Below are 24,697 nucleotides of genomic sequence, written 5' to 3'. Positions count from 1 at the left end.
ACTAACCCTTTATCTGATATGTCATTTGCAAATATCTTTTCCCATTCTGTTGGTTGCCTTTTAGTTTTGTTGATTGTTTCCTTCGCTGTGCAGAAGCTTTTTATTTTGATGAGATCCCAATAGTTCATTTTTGCTTTTGTTTCCCTTGCCTCCGGAGATGTGTTGAGTAAGAAGTTGCTGTGGCCAGTACCAAAGAGGTTTTTGCCTGTTTTCTCCTCGAGGATTTTGATGGCTTCCTTTAGGTCTTTCATCCATTTTGAGTTTATTTTTTCTGTATGGTGTAAGAAAGTGGTTCAGTTTCATTCTTCTGCATGTTGCTGTCCAGTTTTCCCAGCACCACTTGCTGAAGAGACTGTCTTTATCCCATTGGATATTCTTTCCTGCTTTGTCAAAGATGAGTTGCCCATATGTTTGTGAGTCCATTTTTGGATTCTCTATTCAGTTCCATTAATCTGAGTGTCTGTTTTTGTGCCAGTACCATACTATCTTGATGATTACAGCTTTGTAATACATCTTGAAGTCCAGGATTGTGATGACTCCTGCTTTGGTTTTCTTTCTCAAGATTGCTTTGGCTATTCGGGGTCTTTTCTGGTTCCATACAAATTTTAGGATTGTTTGTTCTAGCTCTGTGAAGAATGCTGGTGTTATTTTGATAGGTATTGCATTGAATATGTAGATTGTTTTGGGTAGTTTTGTCATGTCCATATTTTTGTACTAATTTGGTTACTTTTCCTTTCTGATCAAGTGTGTGTGATAAACAACCCCCGCTGTCACTACCTTACATCGTCATCCTTACCCACGGGGAATGCAGTGAGAACTTTCCAACAGATCTTCCCCCTCTCCTCCCCTTTCCATAGCCTAACTCCCATGCAGCACCCAGAGTAATCTTTTTGCAACATGAATCAGATGACATCAATACTTTACTTAAAACCCTGCCATAACTACCCATTTCACAGCGGGGATTTGCTTGTCTATTCTTGATGCTCTAAATTTGGGGCCTTGCTCATGGCAGGCAGGCGGCCTCCTCCCAGGATAACCAGTCCTCAGAGGTAGCAAACTACCGGTGTGGACTTGCCTTTCATATGCAAATTAGACAATACAAAGACACTAAGGGGAACCACCTCCTCCTTCTGGCTCTTTCACTTCAGGAAACAGTATTCTGTGCGGATCATCCCAGATCCTGGGACCAGACAAATCAGGACAGCCCTCCTGCTCTAAAGCCTGCTAATAGTATTCAAACTAGCCAATCCTAAGCTGTCTCCCCTGCCCTGCCTTGCCTTTCCTTTGTGCAAAATACAAAAGCTTGGAACCACATTTTGTCCTCCACTTCTGCCTCCTGACCCATCCTGGTCTCCAGGAGACCCTGAGTCATGTGCCCTGCATCCTGAGCCTATGGATCTGTAGGAATAAACTTCCTTCATGATAATCATTTTCAGGTCTGTGTATGCTACTGCACGAGATCAACCAGTCCCTGGGTACATTCTAGAGCACGCAGGAAGTGTATTCCAACCTCCTGTGTGGTCCAAGGCACCGCAGTGTCTCCATTTCTCTCTCTGGCTCCTCTCCTCTCACTCGAACCCCTGCAGGTGCAGCTCTGGCCACATTCTTGCCCCTCTTCAGGCTCCCAGGGCTCTCCCCCTTCAGTTTCCTTGTCGTAGGTGTTCTCTGTGTGACACCCTGTTTCTTCAGATAAGGACTCCTTCCGTCCTCAGAGTCTGTGCTTAGACAATAAATGTCTCATTAGACTTGTCCCAACCATGTTACTTAGTGCTGCAAAACTGCTTTCATTCTAATCTCCCACGATTTCTCATCCGCTCTACACTTTCCTGTTTCCACAGCACTCCCCCCGTCCAACCTATATTGTTTAGGTTTTTCATTGTTCTTGTTTTTAAACTATTGGTTGTTACAATGAAAGATCCTCTAGAACAGGAATGCATTATTTTTTGGTATATATGTGTCCCCATTGTGTAGGGCAGTGCCTGTCCAAAAAATGGGCACTCAATAAATATTGATCAAATATATGTCTATATATATATATATATATATATATATATATATATATATATATTTCCAAATCGTTATGAGGGACAAGAGAGAGAGAAGAGTGATGTTGGGGTGGAGAACTAATTTAAAATTGAGAGATATGGAGAAACCTCTGTGAGGAGGTAATGGTTGACATGAACTGAGTCTCATCACCCTGGACCATCTGTCTACAATCCAGGTGTGAGTGACTCAACACTATATCCTTCACAGCATTTTGCAAAGTGCCTTCTCTCAGCTTCTCTTGGAAGTATCTGTAGAGCAAATGTTGAGTGGATTTTACCATTAGGCTACCAAATGCTCCTGGTCCCTTGGCACCATTGTTAGGACTATTGGTTGTTGATCTACTCGTTCCCTTTCTATGCTCCCAGGAACTAGCCTGTGACTCACAGGGAACTGTAGTCCCTGGGTAAGAGTCACTGTTTGAGAGTAAGATATGTTTGTGCTCCTGGGGCACCTAGCTGGCTCAGTCAGTTAAGCGTCCAACTTCAGCTCAGGTCATGATCTCGCAGTTTGTGAGTTCAAGCCCCACATTGGGCTCCGCCGACAGCTCAGAGCCTGGAGCCTGCTTTGGATTCTGTGTCCCTCTCTCTCTCTGTCCCTCTCTCAAAAATAAATAAACATTGGGGAAAAAAAGATACGTTTGTGCTCCTGGTTTCAAGAGAACAGGAGAGATTCTACAAGGAATGGAAGGAAGAGCCGACTGGAGTGGACACCTGTTAGAGGACTATTCCCCCTAAAATGACAGGGGACGAACACGAAGCAGATTACAGAATTCCAGGGTCATGGCACATAACACATTCCTGGCCAGGAAAAAGCTGGGAGTTGGTGAGTTTTTTCACTGACAGAGAGCTACAGAGACCATTCACGGGGTTCAAGGACAGAGTTCCAGAACTGCTTTCAGCAAAGTTCTGGGGGAAATTGCTCTACAGCCTGAACCAAAAGTATTCAAGCTTCTTGGGTTCCTATGTTGTTGGATATTTGTTCTTCCCCAGGCTGGCTACTCCCAAATTTCTCTTCCCAGGTTCTCTGCTTCCCCAGAGCAAAATGACTGAGTGAGCACTCTTGAACTGGGAGTGGGGACAATGTCCCACTTCTGTCTGACACCCCCATTTGAGGTGGGGTGAGTGGGAAGTAGCCTCAAGTCTTTTCAGCTGCCGTCTCAGAGTGTGGAAATCCTTCCATTCGGCTGGCACAAAAATGAGAGTGGACCAGTATTCTCAGAAGCATGGTGCCCAAGGCGGAACCTCCAGCCCAGAAGCGGCGTCCTGCTAAAAGAGACCTCTGGGGACCATACTGGCCAGGAACTTCACCTTAACAACAAGTAGCTGGGGGCAGGATGAGAGATGCTGACCTCCTGGCCCTCCTGGAAGATAACTCTCCGAGTGGGAGCTGGGAGTGAGGGATCCCTGCGCTCTCATCTGCACCACCGTAGTGGATTTTCTATCTCCCTGAACTGGGAAGGTTGAAGGAGATTAAATGTCTCAGTTCAAAAACCGCAGACTCGCACTCTTTTTACAGAATTACAGATCATCTTGAACAAATGTTCTTCATTCGTTGTATAACCTTGTTGTTGTACATCCATTTCCAGAGATATTAAATCTTGTATGTTTTGGTTTTTGTTCGCTTAAATTTTTTCCACCAGTTTCACTAGGGAATGAGTCCACATAACTACTCCTGTTGTCAAGCTAGAAGTCCCTCCTTGCTCTTTTTTATTTTTAAATTTTTAAATTTTTATTTTTAAATAATTTTAGATTTAGGGGCGCCTGGGTGGCGCAGTCGGTTGAGCGTCCGACTTCAGCCAGGTCACGATCTCGCGGTCCGTGAGTTCGAGCCCCGCGTCGGGCCCTGGGCTGATGGCTCGGAGCCTGGAGCCTGTTTCCGATTCTGTGTCTCCCTCTCTCACTGCCCCTCCCCCGTTCATGCTCTGTCTCTCTCTGTCCCAAAAATAAATAAAAAACGTTGAAAAAAAAATTAAAAAAAAAAAATAATAATTTTAGATTTACTGTAAAGTGGCAAGTATGTATTTCCCATTCTATGTAACTTCCACCCCAGCTTCACCTCATGTATTATGCAGATATATGGTACATTTGTCAAAGCTAAGAAATTGACATTGATAGAACATTGTTTACAAATTATTTGGATTTTACCATTTTTTTCCCTCCACTAATGTCCTTGTGTTGCAAGATCCCATTCCAGGACACCAGGTTGCACTTAATCAAGTTACTTTGTTACACTTGTTTTTCATGATCCCAACACTTTTGATGAGTTTTCATTGGACATTTTATACAATGTTCCTCAATTCGCACTTATCTGATTTTTTTATGAGTAAAGTGGTGAGTCTGGGGGAAGGACATCACAGTAGTGAACAGTTTTGTTGCATCATACTATGTGGTACATGGTGTCAGCAGGACATCACTAATGCTGCTAACCTTGCTCACTCGGTAAGGGTGGTGTGTACCCATTTCCTTTGCTGTCAACTTACCCTTTTCTTCTTTTCATCCTTAGTCACTAAGTCCAGCCAATTCAAGGGAATGAAACTCCACCATCTGAAATAAGGCTATCTATATGTTACTCGGAATTCTGTAGGAAGGTTTCTCTTATCTCCCTGTACCCATTTATGTAAGAGCACTACTAATTCTTGTTTCTTCAAAAAACAAATAAACATAAGTACTTACAAGAAATATGTGTGTTGGGGTGCCGGGGTAGCTCAGTCGGTTAAGTCTCTGGCTGGATTTCGGCTCAGGTCACGATCTCTTGGTTCGTGAGATCAAGCCCCGCACTGGGCTAACAGCACAGAGGGTGCTTGGGATTCTCTCTCTCTCTTTCTGCCCCTCCCTTGCTTGCTCTGTCTCTCTCTCAAAAGTAAACAAACATTTAAAAAGAAAGAAATCTGTGTGTTGTGATTCGCTTTTTTACACATGGGGGAAAAATAATGTGGAGGTCTACTCCTTGGTGATGTGTTTAGTAATTGTGACAGAACAGCAGGGTCAAATACACACCCTGTTTCCATTTTTATAACTGTGTATATTCATTGGAAGCTGCGTTTTATTTTCTCACCTTGTCACAAGAAAACACACACACACACACAAATAAGTAACCAACGATGACTTTTAAGTTTTTTGTAATATATTCTCGAAGGATTGTTAGGATTCCTAACATGACTGTTGGTTTCTTGTCTGCACCTATTTAATGCTGGGTTGGTTCTGGGTTCGCCCCTGCCCATTCCTTTCTCTATTCTCAGGCTTTTCTTGAGACTGGAGATAACCCTGTTCGCTAACAACTCCCGAATTTGCAGATCCATGCACGACCCCTGGGCCAGCGATGAGACACAGGTCAAAGTGCCGGTGCTCGACCCCTGCGTCCACCTCCGGCCTCGCTCACCAGCTGGCGTCAAGGCCCCACAGCACGTGCAGCTGGTGCTAGACAGAGCCCGCGAGGGGCCAGGGGATGCGCATGCGCCGCCTGGGAGGGAGGGCTTCTGGCGTCTGCGTCCTGGCGCTCGCTACTCTTAAGGCTTGTGTGCCCGGCTCCCTCCAGGAGGATCGCGAGGAGGTGAGGAGCACGCGGAAGTCCCGAGCTGAGCCGAAGACCTCGGTCCCCGACGTGTCACGTGCCCCGACCCCGGGCGGACGTCCCGGCCCCCGGAGCCTCGATTTCCCCGGGCACGTGAAGGACCGCTTCGCGCCCGTCCCTCGGCCCCACTGTGAAGATGCAGGTCTGAGGCGGTACTCGGCCTCGCGCACTCTTCCACTGGAGGAGACAGGCTCGGGAAGCTCCCCACCGCCGCTGCTTTCAGGGACAAAACCACAATTCCCAGAAGGCTGTACACCGCGTGTCCGCGCGCGCTGGGCCAATGACAGCTCAGGACAGGGGCGTTTCCTGCGGCCCGCCCCGGCGGGGGCGGGACTTCCTGCTCCGTGGAGGCGAACGTCATCCGCCGGTGCCGGGTGGGTAGTACCGGTCTGTGCGGCTTCGAGCAGTGGTGGGCAGGGCGCCTTTATGAGGCGCGAGCGGAGAAGGCGGTGTGGAGCGTGGGTCTTACCTCCGCGTCCTTGTACGAGCCTGATACCCGCCCCTCATTCTCTATAACGGGGTGTCACGTGAGCGCCTGCTGTCCCTGCAGCCCTGGGCCTCGAGCGCGCTTCACAGCGGGGAAACTGAGGCTGGGAGTGAGACCGTCAGCCGAGCTCGCCCCGCTCTGGGGCCCCTCGGCCGCCACCCCCTCCCCGGGCCCCGCTCTGTGCACAGGGTCCCACGATGGCGGCGGCGTGGATGGCCCCTGCGCGGGTGAGTGGACGACGCTGTGGGTATTGCAGCCTGTCTGCTGCGGAGAGGGCTCCTGGGCAGCCGGAGGCTAGGAAGCCGTTCGCTTGCCTTTTCTCCCTGTCGTTTGTGTACAGCGCGCGTCGCTAGCTTGTCGTTTTATTGTCCGTAGTCCTGCGGCAGTGCCGGAGTTCCGACAAGTGTTTGGTCAGTGCCGGGAAGGTGAAAGTGATGCTTCCTTCCGCGGGCGTCCGTCACTCACAGATCCAGCCCGCCCCGGGACCTGCAGGTGCCCACCCGGCCCTCCCGCCGACCTCCTCGACTTTGCCTTCTTACCCGGGGGCGCGGTTCTCCGGACACAGCAGCCTGACCATGCTGAGTTCATCCCCCAGCCCTTGTCCTTGCCCTGCCCTGTGCCCGCGATTCTGCCCCTTTGACTCTGGCGGGAGGGAGGGGGGGTCTTCCTCTCACATCCTTCTGGCCTCTGCTCAGATGTCACGCATTTGGACAGAACTCTCCCAGCAGTTCAGGCCGAAGTGGCCCCTTCCCTGCTTGACCATCATCTGGCATTTTTGTGTAGGAAACCTGGCAAAATTAAATAAGGGTTCCTGGTTGAATATGTCTGGGATGTTGTGGGAGCAAAGAGAAAACAGTGGCAGAGGAACCATAATCGCTGGCGTTGGTTAATTTTTGCTGTGGGTTGAAGGGCAGACCTAACATTTCACCTCTTTTAATCCTCACCTCCTCTGAGTTAAGTTCTGTTAGTATTGCTGTTTTGAGTGAAAACAACTTGAGGCTTAGAGAGTTCAGTTATTTGCCCAAATTCACTGCAGCTCTTTTTTCTTTTTAATGTTTTGCTTATGTTTGAGAGAGAGAGAGAGAGTGCGAGCCAGGGAGGGGCAGAGAGGGGGACAGAGGATCCGAAGTGGGCTCCGTGCTGACAGCAGCAAGCCAGATGTGGGGCTCAAACTCACAAACCTTGAGATCATGACCTGAGTTGAAGTCAGACACTCAACCGGCAGACACCCAGGCGCCCCTCCCTGCTGCTCTTAAGTAGCAGAAACAATCAGTGTGTCAGCCACCACAGCCTGTATTTGTACCCCCTTCTGTACAAAACGCATATAGGGATACCTGGCAGTGACACGGAAACATTGCAAGCCAAGCAGGCTTCCTTGGAGTAGGCAGTTTGGGCAGAAGGTGGGAATATGGCATTTCAGCAGGTGGAAGCGTGTGGACAAAAAAAGGTATATTTGTTTCAGGAGTCCCCAGAAGACCTGTGTGATTTCCGTGGCCCCCCGTCCCCATCTGTCGAGACCTACCTGGGAGGGCCAGCCTCTGTGATCATTTGCTGACTGTTCCGTCGTACACTCTGCCAGGACAGACAGATGTAAATCGGAGGCTGTTCTCATGGCCGCAGCCTGCTTGCATCGTCCTCAGCAGCTTCCGTTCTCTGGGCCTGAAGTAGTCTTTCCTCAGGGATGGGTGCCGCGAGGACCCAGGCAGGCGGGTTTGAGTTCCGGCAGAGTCGCCAAAGGAAAGGAAAGAAGACTCCAGTAGGAAAAAGAAACAATGGCTCATTGTGGATTCTCCTTGGCAGTCTGAGGAGCAGAAGGCGTTGGCACCTGATCCGGGCCCTGCCCCTTCCCAAGCAGGTGCCACCACCTCAGGTGACTGTCCTGTAAGGTGGCTGATGATGAGCTCGCTCCTCTGCCCTTGTCCACAGAAATTATGTTCAATGTTTGCCGAAATGACTGTGACTGGGGATTTATGTGAAATGCTTCACATCTGCATTAACTCCTTTGCTAATGGAGGAGTGTCAAGATTGTGCAGTTAGACCATAGACCAGAGGGACCTCAGTTCAAATCCTGCCTCTGCTCATACCACATGTAAACTTAGGGCCCTGACTGGCATGAGGGTGATAATGATACGACCTCAGGCTGTGGTCAGTCGTCCAGTGCTGCTTTTACGAATATCTTTTTTTCATTAATTTTCAAAACTGCTACCACCGAGTGATAATTACTGTATTGACCCAGGAATTGAGGCTCCCAAGTTCACATGCCAGGCAAGTGTTGATTTTAAGAGGATTCACACCTCAGGAGTATGACTTTTGTTCCCTTTAAGGAGACAGGCAGAGCGTCTGCGCGAGGCAGGCACACTGTGGAGACCAGTGAGTCTCGGGGATTATTCTGTAACTATCATTGCTGCTGTTTTCAGTGCTCTCTCCCATTCATCTGGCGTCTCGGAGCCCTTGCCATGCTGTGTCTCGCAGTCCACACAGGAAGGTCCTGACCTTGCGTCATTCTCCCTGGGCTCCCACGTGGGAGGCTCCTGGCTCCCGCGCTGCTGTAATCAAGGCAAAGCAGCATCTCGGAGTCCTTGAGGCCAGCACAGAGCTCAACCCTCAGCGGCCGTTTGGTCTCTCTGCTCCCTTGCCACCAAGAGAGATGGGCTCTGGTTCCCGTCAGTAGCCCTAGGACAAACACAGCTGCCTCTATTTGACTTTTCAGATGCTGCTGACCTTCGATGATGTGGCCGTGACTTTTACCCAGGAGGAGTGGGGGCAGCTGGACCCGGCCCAGAGGACCCTGTACCAGGAGGTGATGCTGGAAACCTGCAGGCTCCTGGTCTCTCTGGGTGAGGCCTCCCTCCTCCTGCCGTGTGGGAGACCCATCACCTCCTTCCCTCCACTCTCTGGCTCCAGGCCTGGCTGGTCGAGAAGGCCTCTGTAGCCTGCCTCCCTCCTCCCCACAGCTTCGGTGATTTTCTAGACTCCCCTCTTCCTGCCTGCTCTTCTGTGTGGGAGGGAGGGTGAGGCGAGAACATAGTTGGCTTTTGGTCACAGCCAAAGAAGGGTGTGTTGGGAGGAAATGGGGGTGTCTCACGGAACCCACAGGAAGGAATGCCCGCTGTGCCCCTTGAGGGACTGATCCAGCAACTTCGAGAAGCACGATTATGCCCTGGCTTCCGGGGCTTTCGTCCTGACCTCTCCGTGGGTCTGCCTGTGTCTCTGTTTTTTCACAGTGTTTTTTTCTGCCACAGCTGTTTGGCAGCAGGAAGCGGTCACCCAGTCCTTGCGGTGTGAGGCCCCATGTTCCGTGTCTCTACTCTTCTTGTATGCGGATACTGTTCCTCTTCATTCGTTTAATTCTCCCGACATGCCATCTTCGGCAAGTGAGGAAAATAGGGCCACTGCAACGAGTCCCTCTAAAGCTTAATCTGTTCAATTTAAAAGACCCCTCTTCGTTGCGAAAGGTTCTTTCTTTTGTGAAATGTTGAGGAGGATAGATGCCGTTTATGTCTGTGCAAGCGTCCCTATTTGACCACACGACTGAGTGGGAGTCCCAATTTTTTGTTTTTAGTGGTTCCTGAAGCACTGTCTAGCGTCATCAAGTCTGTCTCTCTCTCTGGCCCGTGTTTCCTGAGGATTGAGGCCTCCTGCTCACATCCCCCTGTCACTGTTTCAGCCTCCTTGGGCTGAGGTTGCTGGCCCCACACGGCTGCTTCCTTCTTCGTATAGTGCTTAGGAGACCAGGGTCTGGTGCCAGACCCTTACTGTTCAGTCCCCGCTCTGTGGCTTATGAGCTCTGTGTTTCTGGACCGGGTACTGAACCGCTCTGTGCCTCGTGATCTCAGCTAAAATGAAGTAATATAGCACCTCTGTTTCACAGGGCTGTCGTGAAGGTCAAATGGCTCAGAACAGTGTCTGGTGATATCTTGCGATGTGCGGCTTTAGCGATTGTGACCCTCGCTGCCACCAGTACTGTTCTCATGTCATCATCGTTCTCATTGTCTGGTCTTCACCCTCATACTTGCACTCAGCATCTTCTGGAACAGTGTTGTATAGCTTTGTAGTCAAAGAGGCCAGATGCCAGACACGACTACACAGACCCTGATCCATCTTGGCTCAGCCTTTTACCAGTTCCACGGTTTCAGCAAATCTGCCTGATCTCGGTTTCTTCGTCTATAAATGGTGCCAGTCACAGTGTTTACTTCGTGTGGAGGCTGTAAGGAAATCCTAAATTAGAATTTTTTATGTTCGCTGGAAGAACAACAGAATCCTTTGCTTAGGACCTAAAAAAGACTTCGCTCAATGAAGACACTTTTGAGTGAAAAGCCTCAATATTTTATTTTATCTTTTTGTGAAGTTTATTCATTTATTTTGAGAAAGAGAGAGAACACAGGAGGGGCAGAGAGGGAGGGAGAGAGAGAGAATCCTAAGCAGGTTCCACCCCGTCAGCATGGAGCCCGACGTGGAGCTCAAACTCATGAATGGTGAGATCATGACCTGAGCCGAAATCAAGAGTCAGACATCCAACTGACTGAGCCACCCAGGGACCCAAGGCTCAATATTTTAAATGTCATTTATTTTCTAAGTTAGTACATAAATTTAATTCTATGTTTTAAGAACATACTGCATTTAAATTGCTTGGCACAGTCCCTTGGGATATGGTTACATCCTATAAATATTAGTGTTTTGTTTTGTTTTTAAGTTTATTTATTTTTTTTTTTTTTTTAATTTTTTTTTTCAACGTTTTTTATTTATTTTTGGGAGAGAGACAGAGCATGAACGGGGGAGGGGCAGAGAGAGAGAGGGAGACACAGAATCGGAAGCAGGCTCCAGGCTCCGAGCCATCAGCCCAGAGCCTGACGCGGGGCTCGAACTCACGGACCGTGAGATCGTGACCTGGCTGAAGTCGGACGCTTAACCGACTGCGCCACCCAGGCGCCCCTTAAGTTTATTTTTGAGAGAGTTGGGGAGGGGCAGAGAGAGGGAGGGAGAGAGAATCCCAAGCAGGCTTCACACTGTCAGCATGGAGCACGATTTGGGGCTCAAACTTGAAAACCGTGAGATCATGACCTGAGCCAAAATCCAGAGTCAGACACTTAACTGACTGAGCCACCCAGGTGCCCCTAGTTTTTTTTTTTTTTTTTTTTTTTTTTTGAAGACTTTTTAGGGGTGCCTGGGTGGCTCAGTCAGTTAAGCGTCCGACTTCAGCCAGGTCACGATCTCGCGGTCCGTGAGTTCGAGCCCCGCGTCGGGCTCTGGGCTGACGGCTCGGAGCCTGGAGCCTGCTTCCGATTCTGTGTCTCCCTCTCTCTCTGCCCCTCCCCCGTTTATGCTCTGTCTCTCTCTGTCTCAAAAATAAATAAACGTTAAAAAAAAAAGACTTTTTAAAGAGCAATTTCAGGTTCATAGCAAAATTGAGAGATTCCCCATAAACCCCCTTCCTCCACACCTGCACAGCCTCCCACATTATCAACATTTCTCCCAGAGTGGTGCTTTTGTTACAGTCAGTGAACCTACACTGACCTCATAGTCCCCGAAAGTCCATAGTTTACATTAGGGGTCACTCCTTGTGTTGTGCATTCTGTGGGTTTGGACAAATGTGTAATGACACGTTTCCATCATTATAGTATCATGCAGAGTATTTTCACTGTGCTCAAAATCCTCTTTGCTCTGCCTATTCGTCCCTTCTCCTGCTCCGCTTCATTAACCCCTGATCTTTTTACTATCCCCATTTGTGTTTTCCAGAATGTCTTGTAGTTGGAATCATACAGTATGTAGCCTTTTCAGATTGACTTCTTTCATTTAGTAATGTGCATTTAAGGTTTCTCAGTGTCTTTCTATGGCTTGATAGCTCATTTATTTTTAGTGCTGCATACTCCATTTTCTAGATGTACCACAGTGTATCCATTTACCTGCTGGAGAAAGTCTCAGTTGCTTCCAAATTTTGGCAATTAACTATTAAGCTGTTGTAAATATCCATGTATAAGCTTTTATGTGGACTTTTGGGTAAATAAGGATCTTATGGTAAAGTTATGTGTACCTTTTTTTTTTGTCTTATTACATTTTCTTGTCACATTACCTAATACTTCCAGTATTTTTGTAGATGTTTATCAAGTTGAGGAAATTTACCTCCATTCCGCTTTTGCTTAGAGTTCTTTTTTTTTCTTATGTATTTTTTTAAATTTATTTTTTCATTTCGAGAGAAAGAGAGAGAGAGCACGAGTGGGGGAGAGAGACAGAGAATCCCAAGCAGCCTCTGTGTTGTCAGCACAGAGCCAGATGCAGGGCTCGATCCCACTAACTGAGATCATGATCTGAACCAAAGTCAGGAGTCAGACATTTAACCAGCTGAGTCACACAGGCTCCCCAGAGGTTTTTTGTTTTTTTTTTAACTCTGAAACATGAATGGATGTTGGATTTTATCAAATGCTTTTCTGCATTATCAATATGATAGTTTGATTTTTCTTCTTTAGCCTGTTGCTGTGATGGATTATGTTAATTAATTTTTAAATTTTGAGTCAGGTTTGTATATCTGGGATAAATCCCACTTGGTTGTGATATATCATCTCTTTATACACTGTTGGGTTTGATTTGTTAATATTTTGTGGAGGATTTTTTTTTTTTCATCTATGTTCATGAGACATATTGTGTATACTTTTCTGTGATGTCTTTATTTGATACTAGGTAATGCTGGCCTTACATACTGAATTAGGAAATATTCCCTCTGCTTCTGTCTCTGGGAGAGATTGTAGGGAATTGGTATAATTTCTTCTTTCAGGTTTTGGTAGAAGTCACCAGTGAACCCAACTGGGCCTCGTGCTTTGTTTTTTGGAAGGTTATTAACTTTTGATTCAATTTCCTTAATAGATATACACCTACTCGGATTGTCTGTTTCTTCTTGTGTGAGTTTTAGCACATTGTGTCAAGTGATTAGTGCATTCATCTCAGTTATTGAATTTGTGAGCATAGAGTGGTTGATGGTATTCTTTTAAAGTCCTTTAAAAAATTTTTTTTTCATGTTTGTTTATTTTTGAGAGACAGAGACAGAGCATAAGCAGGGGAGGGACAGGGAGAGAGGGAGACACAGAATCTGAAGCAGGCTCCAGGCTCCAAGCTGTTAGCAGAGCCCAACGTGGGGCTCGAACTCACAAAGCACAAGATCATGATCTGAACTAAAGTCAGATGCTTAACTAACTGAGCCACCCAGGCACCCCTTTTAATATCCTATTAATGTCCATAGGATCTGTAATTTGTGTTCTCTCTCTTTTTTTTTTTTTTTTCTTCAGTTAGCCTGGCTAGAGGCTTATCCATTTTAATGATCTTTTTAAAGAACCAGATTTTTGTTTTGTTGATTTTTCTCTGTTTTCTGTTTTCTTTTTTTCAAAAAAATTTTTTTTAACGTTTATTTATTTTTGAGACAGAGAGAGACAGAGCATGAACGGGGGAGGGGCAGAGAGAGAGGGAGACAAAGAATCTGAAACAGGCTTCAGGCTCTGAGCCATCAGCACAGAGCCCGACACGGGGCTGGAACTCACGGACCGTGAGATCGTGACCTGAGCTGAAGTCTGACGCTTAACTGACTGAGCCACCCAGGCGCCCCTCTGTTTTCTGTTTTCAGTTTCATTAATTTCCGCTCTAATTCTTATTTCTTTTGTAGTGTTTACTTAGCACTTTATTTGTTCTTCTAGTCTCCTAAGGTGGAAATTTATATAATTAACTTTAGATCTTTCTTTAAAAAAAATATTTTTATGTTATAAATTTACTGCTAAGCACTGCATTGCTGCGTTCCACAATTTTGCTAAGTTGTATTTTTTATTTTTTTATGTTTATTTGGTTTGAAGTTTTTTGTTGTTTTTTTTCTTCAGTAATCTCTACACTCAACATGGGGCTCAAATTCATGACCCCAAGATCAAGAGTCACATGCTCTTCCAACTGAGCCACAGAGGCATCCTCTATTTTGGTTTTCATTTAGTTCAAAATATTTTTTACTTTCTTGAGATTGCTTCTTAGACCCACATGTTATTTAAAAATGTGCTGTTTAATCTTTACCTATTTGGGGATTTTCCGGTTATCTTTCTATTATTAATTTCTAGTTAATTACTTTGTGGTCTGAGAGCAGACATTATATGATTTCTGTTCTTTTTAAGTTTTGGTTAAGGTGTGTTTTATGGCCCACAATATAATCTGTTATGGTGAATGTCCCGTGTGAGAGAAGAATGTGTATTCTGTTTTGGGATGCAGTAGTCTACAGATGTCAGTTATATCCAGGTAATTGATGGGATTGTTCAGTTCAACTATGGCATTATTAATTGTCTGCCTGTTGGATCTGTCCATTACTTTTTTTTTTTTTTTAAGTTTATGTATTATTTACTTTGGGAGAGAGACAGCGGGGCAGAGAGAGAGGGAGAGAGAGAGAATCTCAAGCAGGCTTCACACTGGCAACGCAGAGCCTGACACGGGGCTCAAAATCATGAAACTGCGAGATCATGACCTGAGCAGAAACCAAGAGTCGGATGCTCAACCAACTAAGTCACCCAGGCGCCCCGGATCTGTCCATTTCTGGTAGAGGAGTAGTGTAGTCTCCAACTTTGATAGGGGATTCATCTATTTCTCCTTGTCATTCTGTCAGTTTTTGCCTCATATAGTTTGATGGCAGACACATACAGATTAAGGAATTTTATGTCTTCTTTTTATTTTTAAAAAAAATTTTTTTTTTCAACGTTTATTTTATTTTTGGGACAGAGAGAGACAGAGCATGAACGGGGGAGGGACAGAGAGAGAGGGAGACACAGAATCGGAAACAGGCTCCAGGCTCCGAGCCATCAGCCCAGAGCCCGACGCGGGGCTCGAACTCACGGACTGTGAGATCGTGACCTGGCTGAAGTCGGACGCTTAACCGACTGCGCCACCCAGGTGCCCCGAGTCTTCTTAGCAAACTAACCCGTTTATCATTACATAATGCTTTCTTCATCCCTGGTAATTTTCCTTGCTTTGAGGTCTTCCCTGTCTGAAATTAATACAGGTCTGCCTGCTTTCTTTTGACTAGTGTTAGCGTATTCTGATAACGTATTAGTATATTTTCCTCCATCCATTTACTTTCAACATGTATCTTTTTATTTACAGTGGGTTTTTTATAGACGATCTGTAGTTGGGTCTTATTTTTTTATCCATTCTGACCATCTCTGTCTTATAATTGGAGCATTTAGAAAAAAAAACAGACGTTCCAAGTGATATTGATACAGAGGGGTTAATATTTACGATATTTGTCACTGTATTCTATTTGTTGTCCTTGTTCCTGTATTTGCATTCTAGTCTTTCTGCCTGGAATAACCTGTCTCTCTGCTCAGAGTACCCAGCCACTCCGCCTACCTGACTGTCTATGATCAGAGATGCCACTGGGGAAATGAACCTACTAGGTGGGGTGCCATCATCCTGGGAAGTGTTTAAAATCTCTTGATGCCAAGGCCTCACCCCAGATATTTTGTGTAAATTAGGCAGTGGTAGCAGCGAAGCTCACCAGGTATTGGCTGACGCACAGGGAGGTCGAGGCCCCTGACTGGATTAATTAGAAAGCACCTTCAGGAGATAGGTCTAAACAGCATTGCGATTCTACAGGATGGGGATCAAAGGGAATTGGTGCATTCTTTGGAGCCGATGCTAATGTCTACAGTCTTTGGGGCCCAATGACAGTGTTTTATGCAGCTCGTTTCCAGGTCACATCATTTTATTTGCATGGATGGGAGCAGCTTCACTCTGAGGCCTTCTCCAAATTCTGATGTCCCAGTCTAGATTTATTTCTTCTCACCAGAATCTCCACGTCCTCTTTCTTTCTCCGTAAACAGGCTGTCCTCTACCCAAACCAGAGCAGATCTACCCACTGGAGCGGAGCCCAGAGTTATGGACACTGCAGAGAGGCCTCTCCTCTAGCAACTTCCCAGGTGGGTGCCAACAGCTGGCCAGGTGGGGGTCCTGGCAGCTTGTAGACGGCAGAGTAGACTGTCCCTGGAGTTTGTGGAAGTTTTACTGTTGTGGCCTCTCTCAAGGCTTACGATGCACGGAGCCTTGTAACCTGAGGTCTTTCCACCCGTTCCCGGCACCCTATCACAATGTCCAGCACTCCTGGGGAGGTGTGGGGCCTATTAGGTAAGAAGTTCGGGCTCTTGGCTCTGGTTGCTTGGGCTTAAAAACTAGCTGTGACATGCCACAACCCTGTGGCCGCAAGAAAGGTGCGTCATCTCACAGTGCCTTCATGTCAGTTCAGCCACTGTAACCCAGCTGCTCTAACAGGTGTATTCCAGAATCTTGGGGGCTCAGCATATGAAAAGTACTTTTCTCACCGAAGGACTGTGTGGGTCCACCTGCAGCTGTGTGCCACACAGTTACTCAGGGACCCAGCTACCTCCTGTCATCAACATGAGACTTTCAGGTTGACCTGCCACCTTCCGGCTAGCAGAAGGGAAATCAGAGAAGAAAGGGAGGTGTCATACCCACTATTTCTCCTCACATTCGATCTGGCTGCACTTTGGTGCCTGGCTCTGGGAAATGAGGCTGAACTGTGTGTCCGTGGAGAGGAGCCAATGGTTTGGTGAGTGTAGTCTGCTCCTGAAAACTGCTAGCAATAATAGCTTCTATATCACTGGATTGTTTGAGGACGTACCAGATTGCATGTGACGCTGGTTCACACTGGCCCTGACCTACAGGGCACGAATGGCTCAGCAAAGGTAAGCTGTTAGTGCTACTTACGTCACAGTATGAGTCCTCGTGAATAATGATAGTAGTTCAAGTTGCCTTCTGAAGTGCAAGGAGACTAGCTGTCCTCTGCGTCTCACCCTTTCCCACCTTCTCCACCATTCTCCAAGGGTCCGTTAGACACTCAGAAGCACTCCCGGGCTCCATATCTTAGCACCCCTCCTGTTCGCTTAAGCTTCAAGGTAACACTTCACCAACACCTCACCTTCTCTTCCCCAAATGTGGGCCGGTGAGGCCCTCGGGACATCAGGTGTGCTGACTGGTGCCACCGCAGAGCCAGGCTCTCCCCTCTCGTGGTCCCTTGGTCTATTCAGCCCTTCAGAGTCTGTTCCACACCTTTGCCCTTGTCCCCGGTCTCACGTCTGCGAATGTGCAAAAGACACTTCAGCTCACCATGCCTGAGAGGGAGCTCGTGATTTTTCCCTCTCCTCCCACCTCCCGTGCAGGTCACAAGGCTGGGTGCCACTTTAAGTCACTCCTCAACCCTTCCGTCTCCACCAGCCCCCACATCCAGACATCCTGTCCATTTCACGCACGTGTCTCCACTGCCTCCCCTGCTACCCCTGACCTGTCCCCACACACCTAAGTCCAGCCGGTCTCCCTGCGTCTGCTGCATGCCTCTGATCTGTGCTGCCTCCCACACTGGCCCCCCCAGCCGCTTGGACCTTGTTCTAGACCTTCGCCGGCCCCCCCACCCACCAGTGATGTCTCAGCACATTTTCATGGTGAAAGTCGTCTGTGTTCTTCTGTTGCTTGATCTCCAACCCTTATACATGGATAGAAATCTCTGTGTGAACCTCCCCATCCTGCCCCCTCGTGGAGCTCGACCTTAGTTCCTGCACTAAGTCCAGATCACACCTTTTTAGGGCACTTGCTTCTTCACGTATTTTCTGCCTCTTCAACTTTATCTAATCTCTGCTCAACATAAAAATATGCTCGGTTGCCTCACGCTTAGGGAAAGTAAATTACAAAGGCTTATGCCTCTCCCGTGTCTGCACACTGACATCAACTCCACTTTCCCTGTATAACCAATCTTGGAAAAGTTGTCTCATTCTTTTTTTTTTTTAATGTTCATTCATTTTTTTGAGAGAGAGAGAGAGAAACAGAGCACGAGCGGGGGAACGGGCAGAGAGAGAGGGAGACACAGAGTCTGAAGCAGACTCCAGGCTTTGAGCTGTCAGCACAGAGCCTGACATGGGGCTCGAACCCATGAACAGTGAGATCGTGACCTGAGCCAAAGTCGGATGCTTAACCAACTGAGCCACCCAGGTGCCCCAAAGTTGTCTCATTCTTCCGAGAGATGTCTACATTTTTGTTCCATACCTCCCATTAATGATTATTTTCTTGAACTTTTTGAATGAGATATAACTCATATGCTGTGTTGCTTAAAAGCCTTAAGAGGTCAGCTTGACGAATCTTTGTATACGTATAAACCCACATCACCACCGTTACGCTAATATATACCACAGTGCCCCTGATCTGTGGTTTCGCTTTCTGCGGTTTCAGTTACCCGTGGGCAACCACGGTCCAAAAGCAGGTGATGGTCCTTCTGATATATCAGCAGAAGGTCAATAGTAGCCTAATGCTGTGTCACACGCCTGCGTCATTCACCTCCCTTCGTCTCCTCATGTGGGCGTTTTATCATCTCACAGCACCACAAGAAGGGTGAGTGGCGTACAATAAGATATTTTCGGATAGAGACCACATTTCTGTAACTTTTATTCCAGCGTTTGTTAAAATTGTTCTATTTTATTATTAGTTTTTTTTGTTAATCTCTTATGTGCCAAATGTATAAATTAAACTTTAGGTATGTATGTACAGGGACAAAACATAGTATATACAGGATTGATACTACCCATCATTTCAGGGACCCACGGCGGGTCTTGGTACAAATCCCCCGCAGATAAGGGGGGCCACTGTAGAATATCTCCAGCACCTTTGCAGGGTCTCATGCCCTCGACAGCCCCTTCCGTGAGGTAGCCCCTGTTTAGACCATCAGCATAGATTTATTTTGAGTGTTGAACCCACTGTGTGCTGTCGGTATATCTGTCTCTTGATCATCATTATGTCTGTGAGATTCTTTTCATGTGGTTGCATATAGTTGGAGTTTTTCACAGTCGATACAGCGTGATGTCTCATTGTGTGAAAAACTGCCGTTTATTTATCCCTTCCCCTCTTGACAGGCATTGCTGTTGTTTTCAACTTCCTGCTGCCGAGGATATTCTTGTCATGTGTTTCGGTGCCGAGAGGCACTGATTTCTGTGAGGAACGGACTCTGGTATGTTTCTGGGTCAGTTTGGCTCAATTGGAAACTGCCAGGCAGTTCGGCAGAATGGTGTCCCCTTTCACGTTCCCGCCATTCGCGTATGAAAGTGCCGACATTGTCCTCTTCGCTCTTTGAGGCCCCGTGGGGGGTTCCTCTGAACCACAGCACGGGAAAATGTTCCTTAGGAAAATATTCCTTACACGGTCACTGCTTTGCTCCCAGTTTCCAAATACGGCAGCGACCATCAGGATAATGGGTAACGGCCCGCAGTTTACTGAACGCCCCACAGGGGCCGGCATTGTGCCTGGCGTTTTATAGGTCTTGTCTCAATTCAGCTTTCAGGGCGGCCTTTGAGGCAGAAGCTGAGCCTGTCAGTGCTTTAGACGAGATTGAGATGGGAGCAGCTAAGTAACTTGTGCCATATCTGCTCACTTGGTGCAGGCAGGACGTGAGCCAGGATGTGGGCCAGGCGTTCCGGTTCCAGAGCAGACACTTAAACTCCGTACCGTGTGAGCACGTCGTATGGCACGCTTTTCTTTTTTAAAAAAAATTTTTTTTTTTTTTAATGTTTATTTTTGAGAGAGAGAGAGACAGAGCATGAATGGGGGAGGGTCAGAGAGAGGGAGACACAGAATCTGAAATGGGCTCCAGGCTCTGAGCTGTCAGCACAGAGCCCGACGCGGGGCTCGAACTCACAGACCGCGAGATCATGACCTGAGCCGAAGTCAGACGCTTAACCGACTGAGCCACCCAGGCGCCCCAATGGCACGCTTTTCTGATTGTGTCGTGGGCATCCGGCCTTCTTGGGGTCTCTGCCCCTGATCTCCCGGGACCTATCTTGTCTCCTTACTCTGGTGGCCTCTTTAATGTTGGCTCATCACACCTCTCATGGACCGTGCTCCCCCCCACCCCCAAGTGGGGAAGGGACAGAGAGAGAGGGGGACAGAGATCTAAAGCAGGCTCTGTGCTGATAGCAGAGGGCCCAGTGCAGGGCTCGAACTCACAAACAAGACATGACCTGGGCCCAAGTCAGACACTTAACTGACTGAGCCACCCGGGTGACCCATGGACCGTTCTTTTTATTCTTCAATACCCTCCAGGGTTAATATGTATGTACATTCTTACACTGTCAGTTTACATACGTCCTAATTAGGTCCCAGATGTATGTTAGGGGACTAACTCATGATAAACAATTAGAGCTAACGGGGGTTACATTTTGCTCAGTGTCTGGCACCAGACTGAACATGGTCCACATAGCAAACGTGGCAAATGCAGGATTTCACTCCATCGTCATGGAGTCCTACAGTCCAGGCTCTTTTTTTAGCTTTATTCTTGAGAAGACAAAATGAGGGCTGAAGGAATTTGAGTGCCTTGGGAGGTACCACGGAGCTAATACTGAGTTCCTGTGGGGCTTGGGCCTAGGGTTTCTGTGGTCCAAGACCATGATCTTTTTTTTTTTTTTTTTAATGTTTGTTTATTTTTGAGAGAGAGACAGAGCATGAGCAGTGGGGGGGGGGGGGGGGGGCAGAGAGAGAGGGAGACACAGAATCCTAAGTAGGCTCCAGGCTCTGAGCTGTCAGCACACAGCCCAATGCAGGGCTGGAACCCACGAACTGAGATCATGACCTGAGCCGAACAAAGTCAGATGCCCAACTGACTGAGCCACCCAGGCGCCCCCACAAGACCATGATCTTAACCGTAATACTGCTGTGATCTCTAACTTTTGTTAAAGTGGACCTCAGGTACAAATTGCAATTAATCCTAAACCTTGGCTTATGACACACTGTCCTCACTGATTCATGAATGACCTTGATTAATTGATGTATTACCCAAGGTATTTGCTCATTCATTTCTTTTTGAAAATAACGTACTTAACATCACTGAACTGAAGAACGAGAACATTGCTCACACCTGCTGTCTAGGCGGTCTGCACTGCTGTAACGAGAATGCCACAGACTGGCAGCTCTAACAACAAACGTTTGTTATCCACGGTTCTGGAGGCCGGAAGTCTAAGATCCGGGTGCTGGCAGATCTGATGTGTGGTGAGGGCCCTCTTCCTGGTTTGCAGATGGCGGTCTCTCTGTCCTCACACGGCAGACGCTCTTGTGTCTCCCCTTGCAAGGACACAAATCCCGTGTCGGGGGCTGTACTCTCACAGGCCCCTCTCTGGCGTGCTGCACTCCTTGAGTCTCAGAACACTCTGCCTTTGTTCATTCTGTTAACTGAGGCCGAAATGGTGTTCCCACTCTCTCTGTCCAGCAGCTTCTAGCTCTCCCTGTGCGGGAAGCTTCCCTGACCTCTTCCTGGCTGCTGCATGGGCTGCCTCAGGTGCTCCTATCCTGGCCTCTTATAGCACCTGCAGACGTTCTTGCTTGGAGCAAACCCAGCACACACGCGACATTCCTGTCTGCCCGTCCCTAGTCTCCAGACACTCTGTCCCCCATCGGTTCTCTCCCTCTGGATTTCCTCTCAAAGGTTTCAAGAGTTCAGAATCCAAAAAGAAAGAAATTGTAAACGGGGTTTCCGAGATTGGAAAACATGGGAGGTGCTGAGCCACTGTTTCCATTTTCTTATTCCCACTGAAATGGCAATTTTGCTTTTCTGTGTTCCCATCTCTAATAGGCCCTTCTGTGTATTGTATTCCCTTCAGGTGACAATATAAAACCTGAGACCACCGAGCCTTCCCCTTCTCACCTTGCCTTGTCTGAGGAAACCTCACCACGGGAGCAAATGACTTCACGAGCCCCAGGGTACTCCCAGCTTGGGCAAGGCAAGAGTCAGGATAGGCCATCAGAAATGCTGGAAGGCCAGTTGGAACCAGGAACAGACCCACTGATGGAAAAGCTCCCTGGAAACATGAAGCCCGAACATGATGGTTTAGGGACAGATGATCGTCTACACTCAAGGATCGTACAGGAGCTGATCCCTGCGGGACATGGCCTCCATGAACGTGACTCACGGGGACCACTGAAAGATCCCTTGATTCGTGAAGGGAGACGTCCCTATAAGTGTGCGGAATGCGGGAAAGCGTTTACCAAGAACTGCTTTCTTGTTCGACACGAGCAGGTTCACACTGGAGTGAAGCCCTATGAATGCACCGAGTGCGGGAAAACTTTTAGCAAGAGCACACACCTCCTCCAGCACCACATGATCCACACGGGGGAGAGGCCCTACGAGTGCATGGAGTGCGGGAAGGCCTTCAACCGCAGGTCGCACCTCACGAGGCACCAGCGGATTCACACTGGGGAGAAGCCTTATAAGTGCAGCGAGTGTGGAAAGGCCTTCACCCACCGCTCCAATTTAGTCTTGCATAACAGGAGCCACACTGGAGAGAAACCCTTTGTGTGCAAAGAATGTGGAAAAGCCTTCCGAGATAAGACAGGTTTCCTTCGACACTACATCATCCACACAGGAGAGAAGCCCTTCGAGTGCCTGGAGTGCGGGAAGGCCTTCAACCGCCGCTCACACCTCACGTGGCACCAGCAGATTCACAGTGGAGTGAGACCCTTTGAATGCAACGAATGTGGGAAAGCCTTTTGCGACAGCACAGACCTCATTCAGCACTATGTCATCCACACGGGGGAGAAGCCCTACAAGTGCCTGGAGTGTGGGAAGGCCTTCTACCGCCGGTCACACCTCAAGCAGCACCAGCGGAGTCACACCGGCGAGAAGCCCTACGTGTGCGGTGAGTGCGGAAAGGCCTTCACCCACTGCTCCACTTTCATCTTGCACAAAAGGGCCCACACCGGAGAAAAACCCTACGAGTGCAAAGAATGTGGGAAAGCCTTTAGCAATCGGTCAGACCTCATCCGACACTTCAGCATCCACACTGAGGAGAAGCCCTACGAGTGCATGGAGTGCGGGAAGGCCTTCAACCGCCGCTCATACCTCACGAGGCACCAGCGGATTCACAGTGGAGAGAAGCCCTATGAGTGCGTGCAGTGTGGCAAAGCCTTTTGCCAGAGGGCAAACCTCATTCGACACGCCATCATCCACACCGGGGAGAAGCCCTATGAGTGCAGTGAGTGTGGAAAGGCCTTCACCTACTGCTACACTTTCATCTTGCACAAAAGGGCCCACATTGGAGAAAAACCTTTTGAGTGCAAAGAATGTGGGAAAGCCTTTAGCACTAGGAAGGACCTCATCCGACACATCAGCATCCACGCCGGGGAGAAGCCCTTCGAGTGCTCTGAGTGCGGGAAGGCCTTCAACCGCCGCTCGGGGCTCACGAGGCACCAGCGGATTCACAGTGGAGAGAAGCCCTATGAATGTGTCGAGTGTGGGAAATCCTTCTGCTGGAGCACAAGCCTCATCCGACACTCCGTCATCCACACCGGGGAGAAGCCCTATGAATGCAGCGAGTGTGGAAAGGCCTTCAGTCGCAGCTCCTCCCTCACTCAGCATCAGAGGATTCATACTGGGAGACACCCCGTCAGGGGCAGCGCAGCAGAAGTGGGGAGACCCTTCGCGAGCGGGCAGTCCTCGGTCACCCTCTAAGCGCTCCACAGGGGAAAGACTTTTGAATGTAGCCACTGAGGAAACCTCTTACTCAGAATCCGATCGTTCATACCAAAGAGAAACCCTTCTGTTGGAGGATATCGGTTGTCATCTGAGGAGTCATACTGGAAGTTCACCCAGCCTAGAGCCTTATTCTACATCTGAGAACTCCTCCAAGAGCATGATCCAGTCATTCTCGTGCACTTAGCATGACCATTGGCCCCATCTTCTCAGTTTACGCTGCAAAATTACCTCAGGGATATTTAAACAAAGGAGGAGGAGATACAAGAGAAACACAAGCACAGTTTCTTTCATATTTCTGTGACAAGCCTATGGCAGTTTCTTGTTCCTTATCTTATTTGGGGGGGGGGGCGGTGTTTCAGAGATCAGAGAGCCTTGTCCCCTTTGCCTTGTATATACCTTCACTGCTGTCCATTGTCAGGACAGTTGGGACAGTTGAGGGTGTGTGGAAAACCTTTATTTTTTTTATGTTTATGTTTATGATTTTTCACACTCACAGATGGCTTTATTCAGCCGTCGCCCATAGGACAAGGTGCCTCCCAGACCCCACAGTCCCTTGAAAACCTTTATTGAAGGCCTTTGTCCTACAGCATCATCCCTACCTTTGAGTAGCATAAGTCTTAACAAGAAATATGAAAACTTGAGTTATGAAAGACTCACATTTCAGGAGATAAAAATGTACATATGAATGGGCCCACTGTAGCACATTCTTAAGACTTTGATTTTTTAAAAAGCAAAAAATTTTTTTCAGGTGTACTTAACCATCCGTTTATACGTGCTCTTGATCTACTTGTCTGTTGTTTTTTTGTATTTTTCTGTACGACAAGGATGGCAGTGTAGCTGCGTTACCTTCTCAGATGAATCCTCTGATTGTGGTTCCTGAGCTTCTCCAATCCTATTTAGAGAGGCTTCTCCCGAGTCCACCTCACTTGTTTTCTATGGGTCGAATTAGAGCCAAAACAAAAGAAAACACATAGCTAAATTAAGCTAAAAAAATAAAGAGCAACTCCGAAAAGCAGAGAGAAAGAATCCCATTTTTAATCCTACGAAAGGTGGGTGAGGATTCACTG

The 24,697-nt window shown here is 47.8% G+C and overlaps 1 protein-coding gene across 1 annotated transcript; it reads left to right on the top strand.

Moving 5' to 3' along the window:
* The first annotated feature begins 5,951 nt into the window (after positions 1 to 5,951).
* LOC132691116 (uncharacterized) lies at positions 5,952 to 23,725 on the top strand. Its single transcript, XM_081791437.1, has 6 exons — positions 5,952 to 6,330; positions 6,479 to 6,595; positions 7,566 to 7,973; positions 8,814 to 8,940; positions 15,937 to 16,032; positions 21,760 to 23,725. The coding sequence occupies exons 3-6, from the start codon at positions 7,785 to 7,787 to the stop codon at positions 23,604 to 23,606; spliced, it is 2,259 nt and encodes a 752-aa protein (XP_081647563.1). The 5' UTR covers positions 5,952 to 6,330; positions 6,479 to 6,595; positions 7,566 to 7,784; the 3' UTR covers positions 23,607 to 23,725.
* Positions 23,726 to 24,697: the final 972 nt, after the last annotated feature.

This window comes from Panthera onca, chromosome E2 (genome assembly GCF_046562875.1).
Source record: "Panthera onca isolate mPanOnc1 chromosome E2, mPanOnc1 haplotype 2, whole genome shotgun sequence".
In the NCBI taxonomy this organism is placed as follows: Eukaryota; Metazoa; Chordata; class Mammalia; order Carnivora; family Felidae; genus Panthera; species Panthera onca.
The sequence above is the reverse complement of the archived record's forward strand: the minus strand, read 5'-3'. Positions and strand labels throughout refer to the sequence as shown.

What these genes read in the sequence shown, in the direction of transcription:
- LOC132691116 (XM_081791437.1), top strand. Translation starts at nt 7,785, where the DNA reads ATGGGTGCCGCGAGGACCCAGGCAGGCGGGTTTGAGTTCCGGCAGAGT. An exon ending in AGCAGGTGCCACCACCTCAG is followed by an intron (nt 7,974 to 8,813) that starts GTGACTGTCCTG and finishes TTGACTTTTCAG; the next exon opens with ATGCTGCTGACCTTCGATGA. An exon ending in CAGGCTCCTGGTCTCTCTGG is followed by an intron (nt 8,941 to 15,936) that starts GTGAGGCCTCCC and finishes CTCCGTAAACAG; the next exon opens with GCTGTCCTCTACCCAAACCA.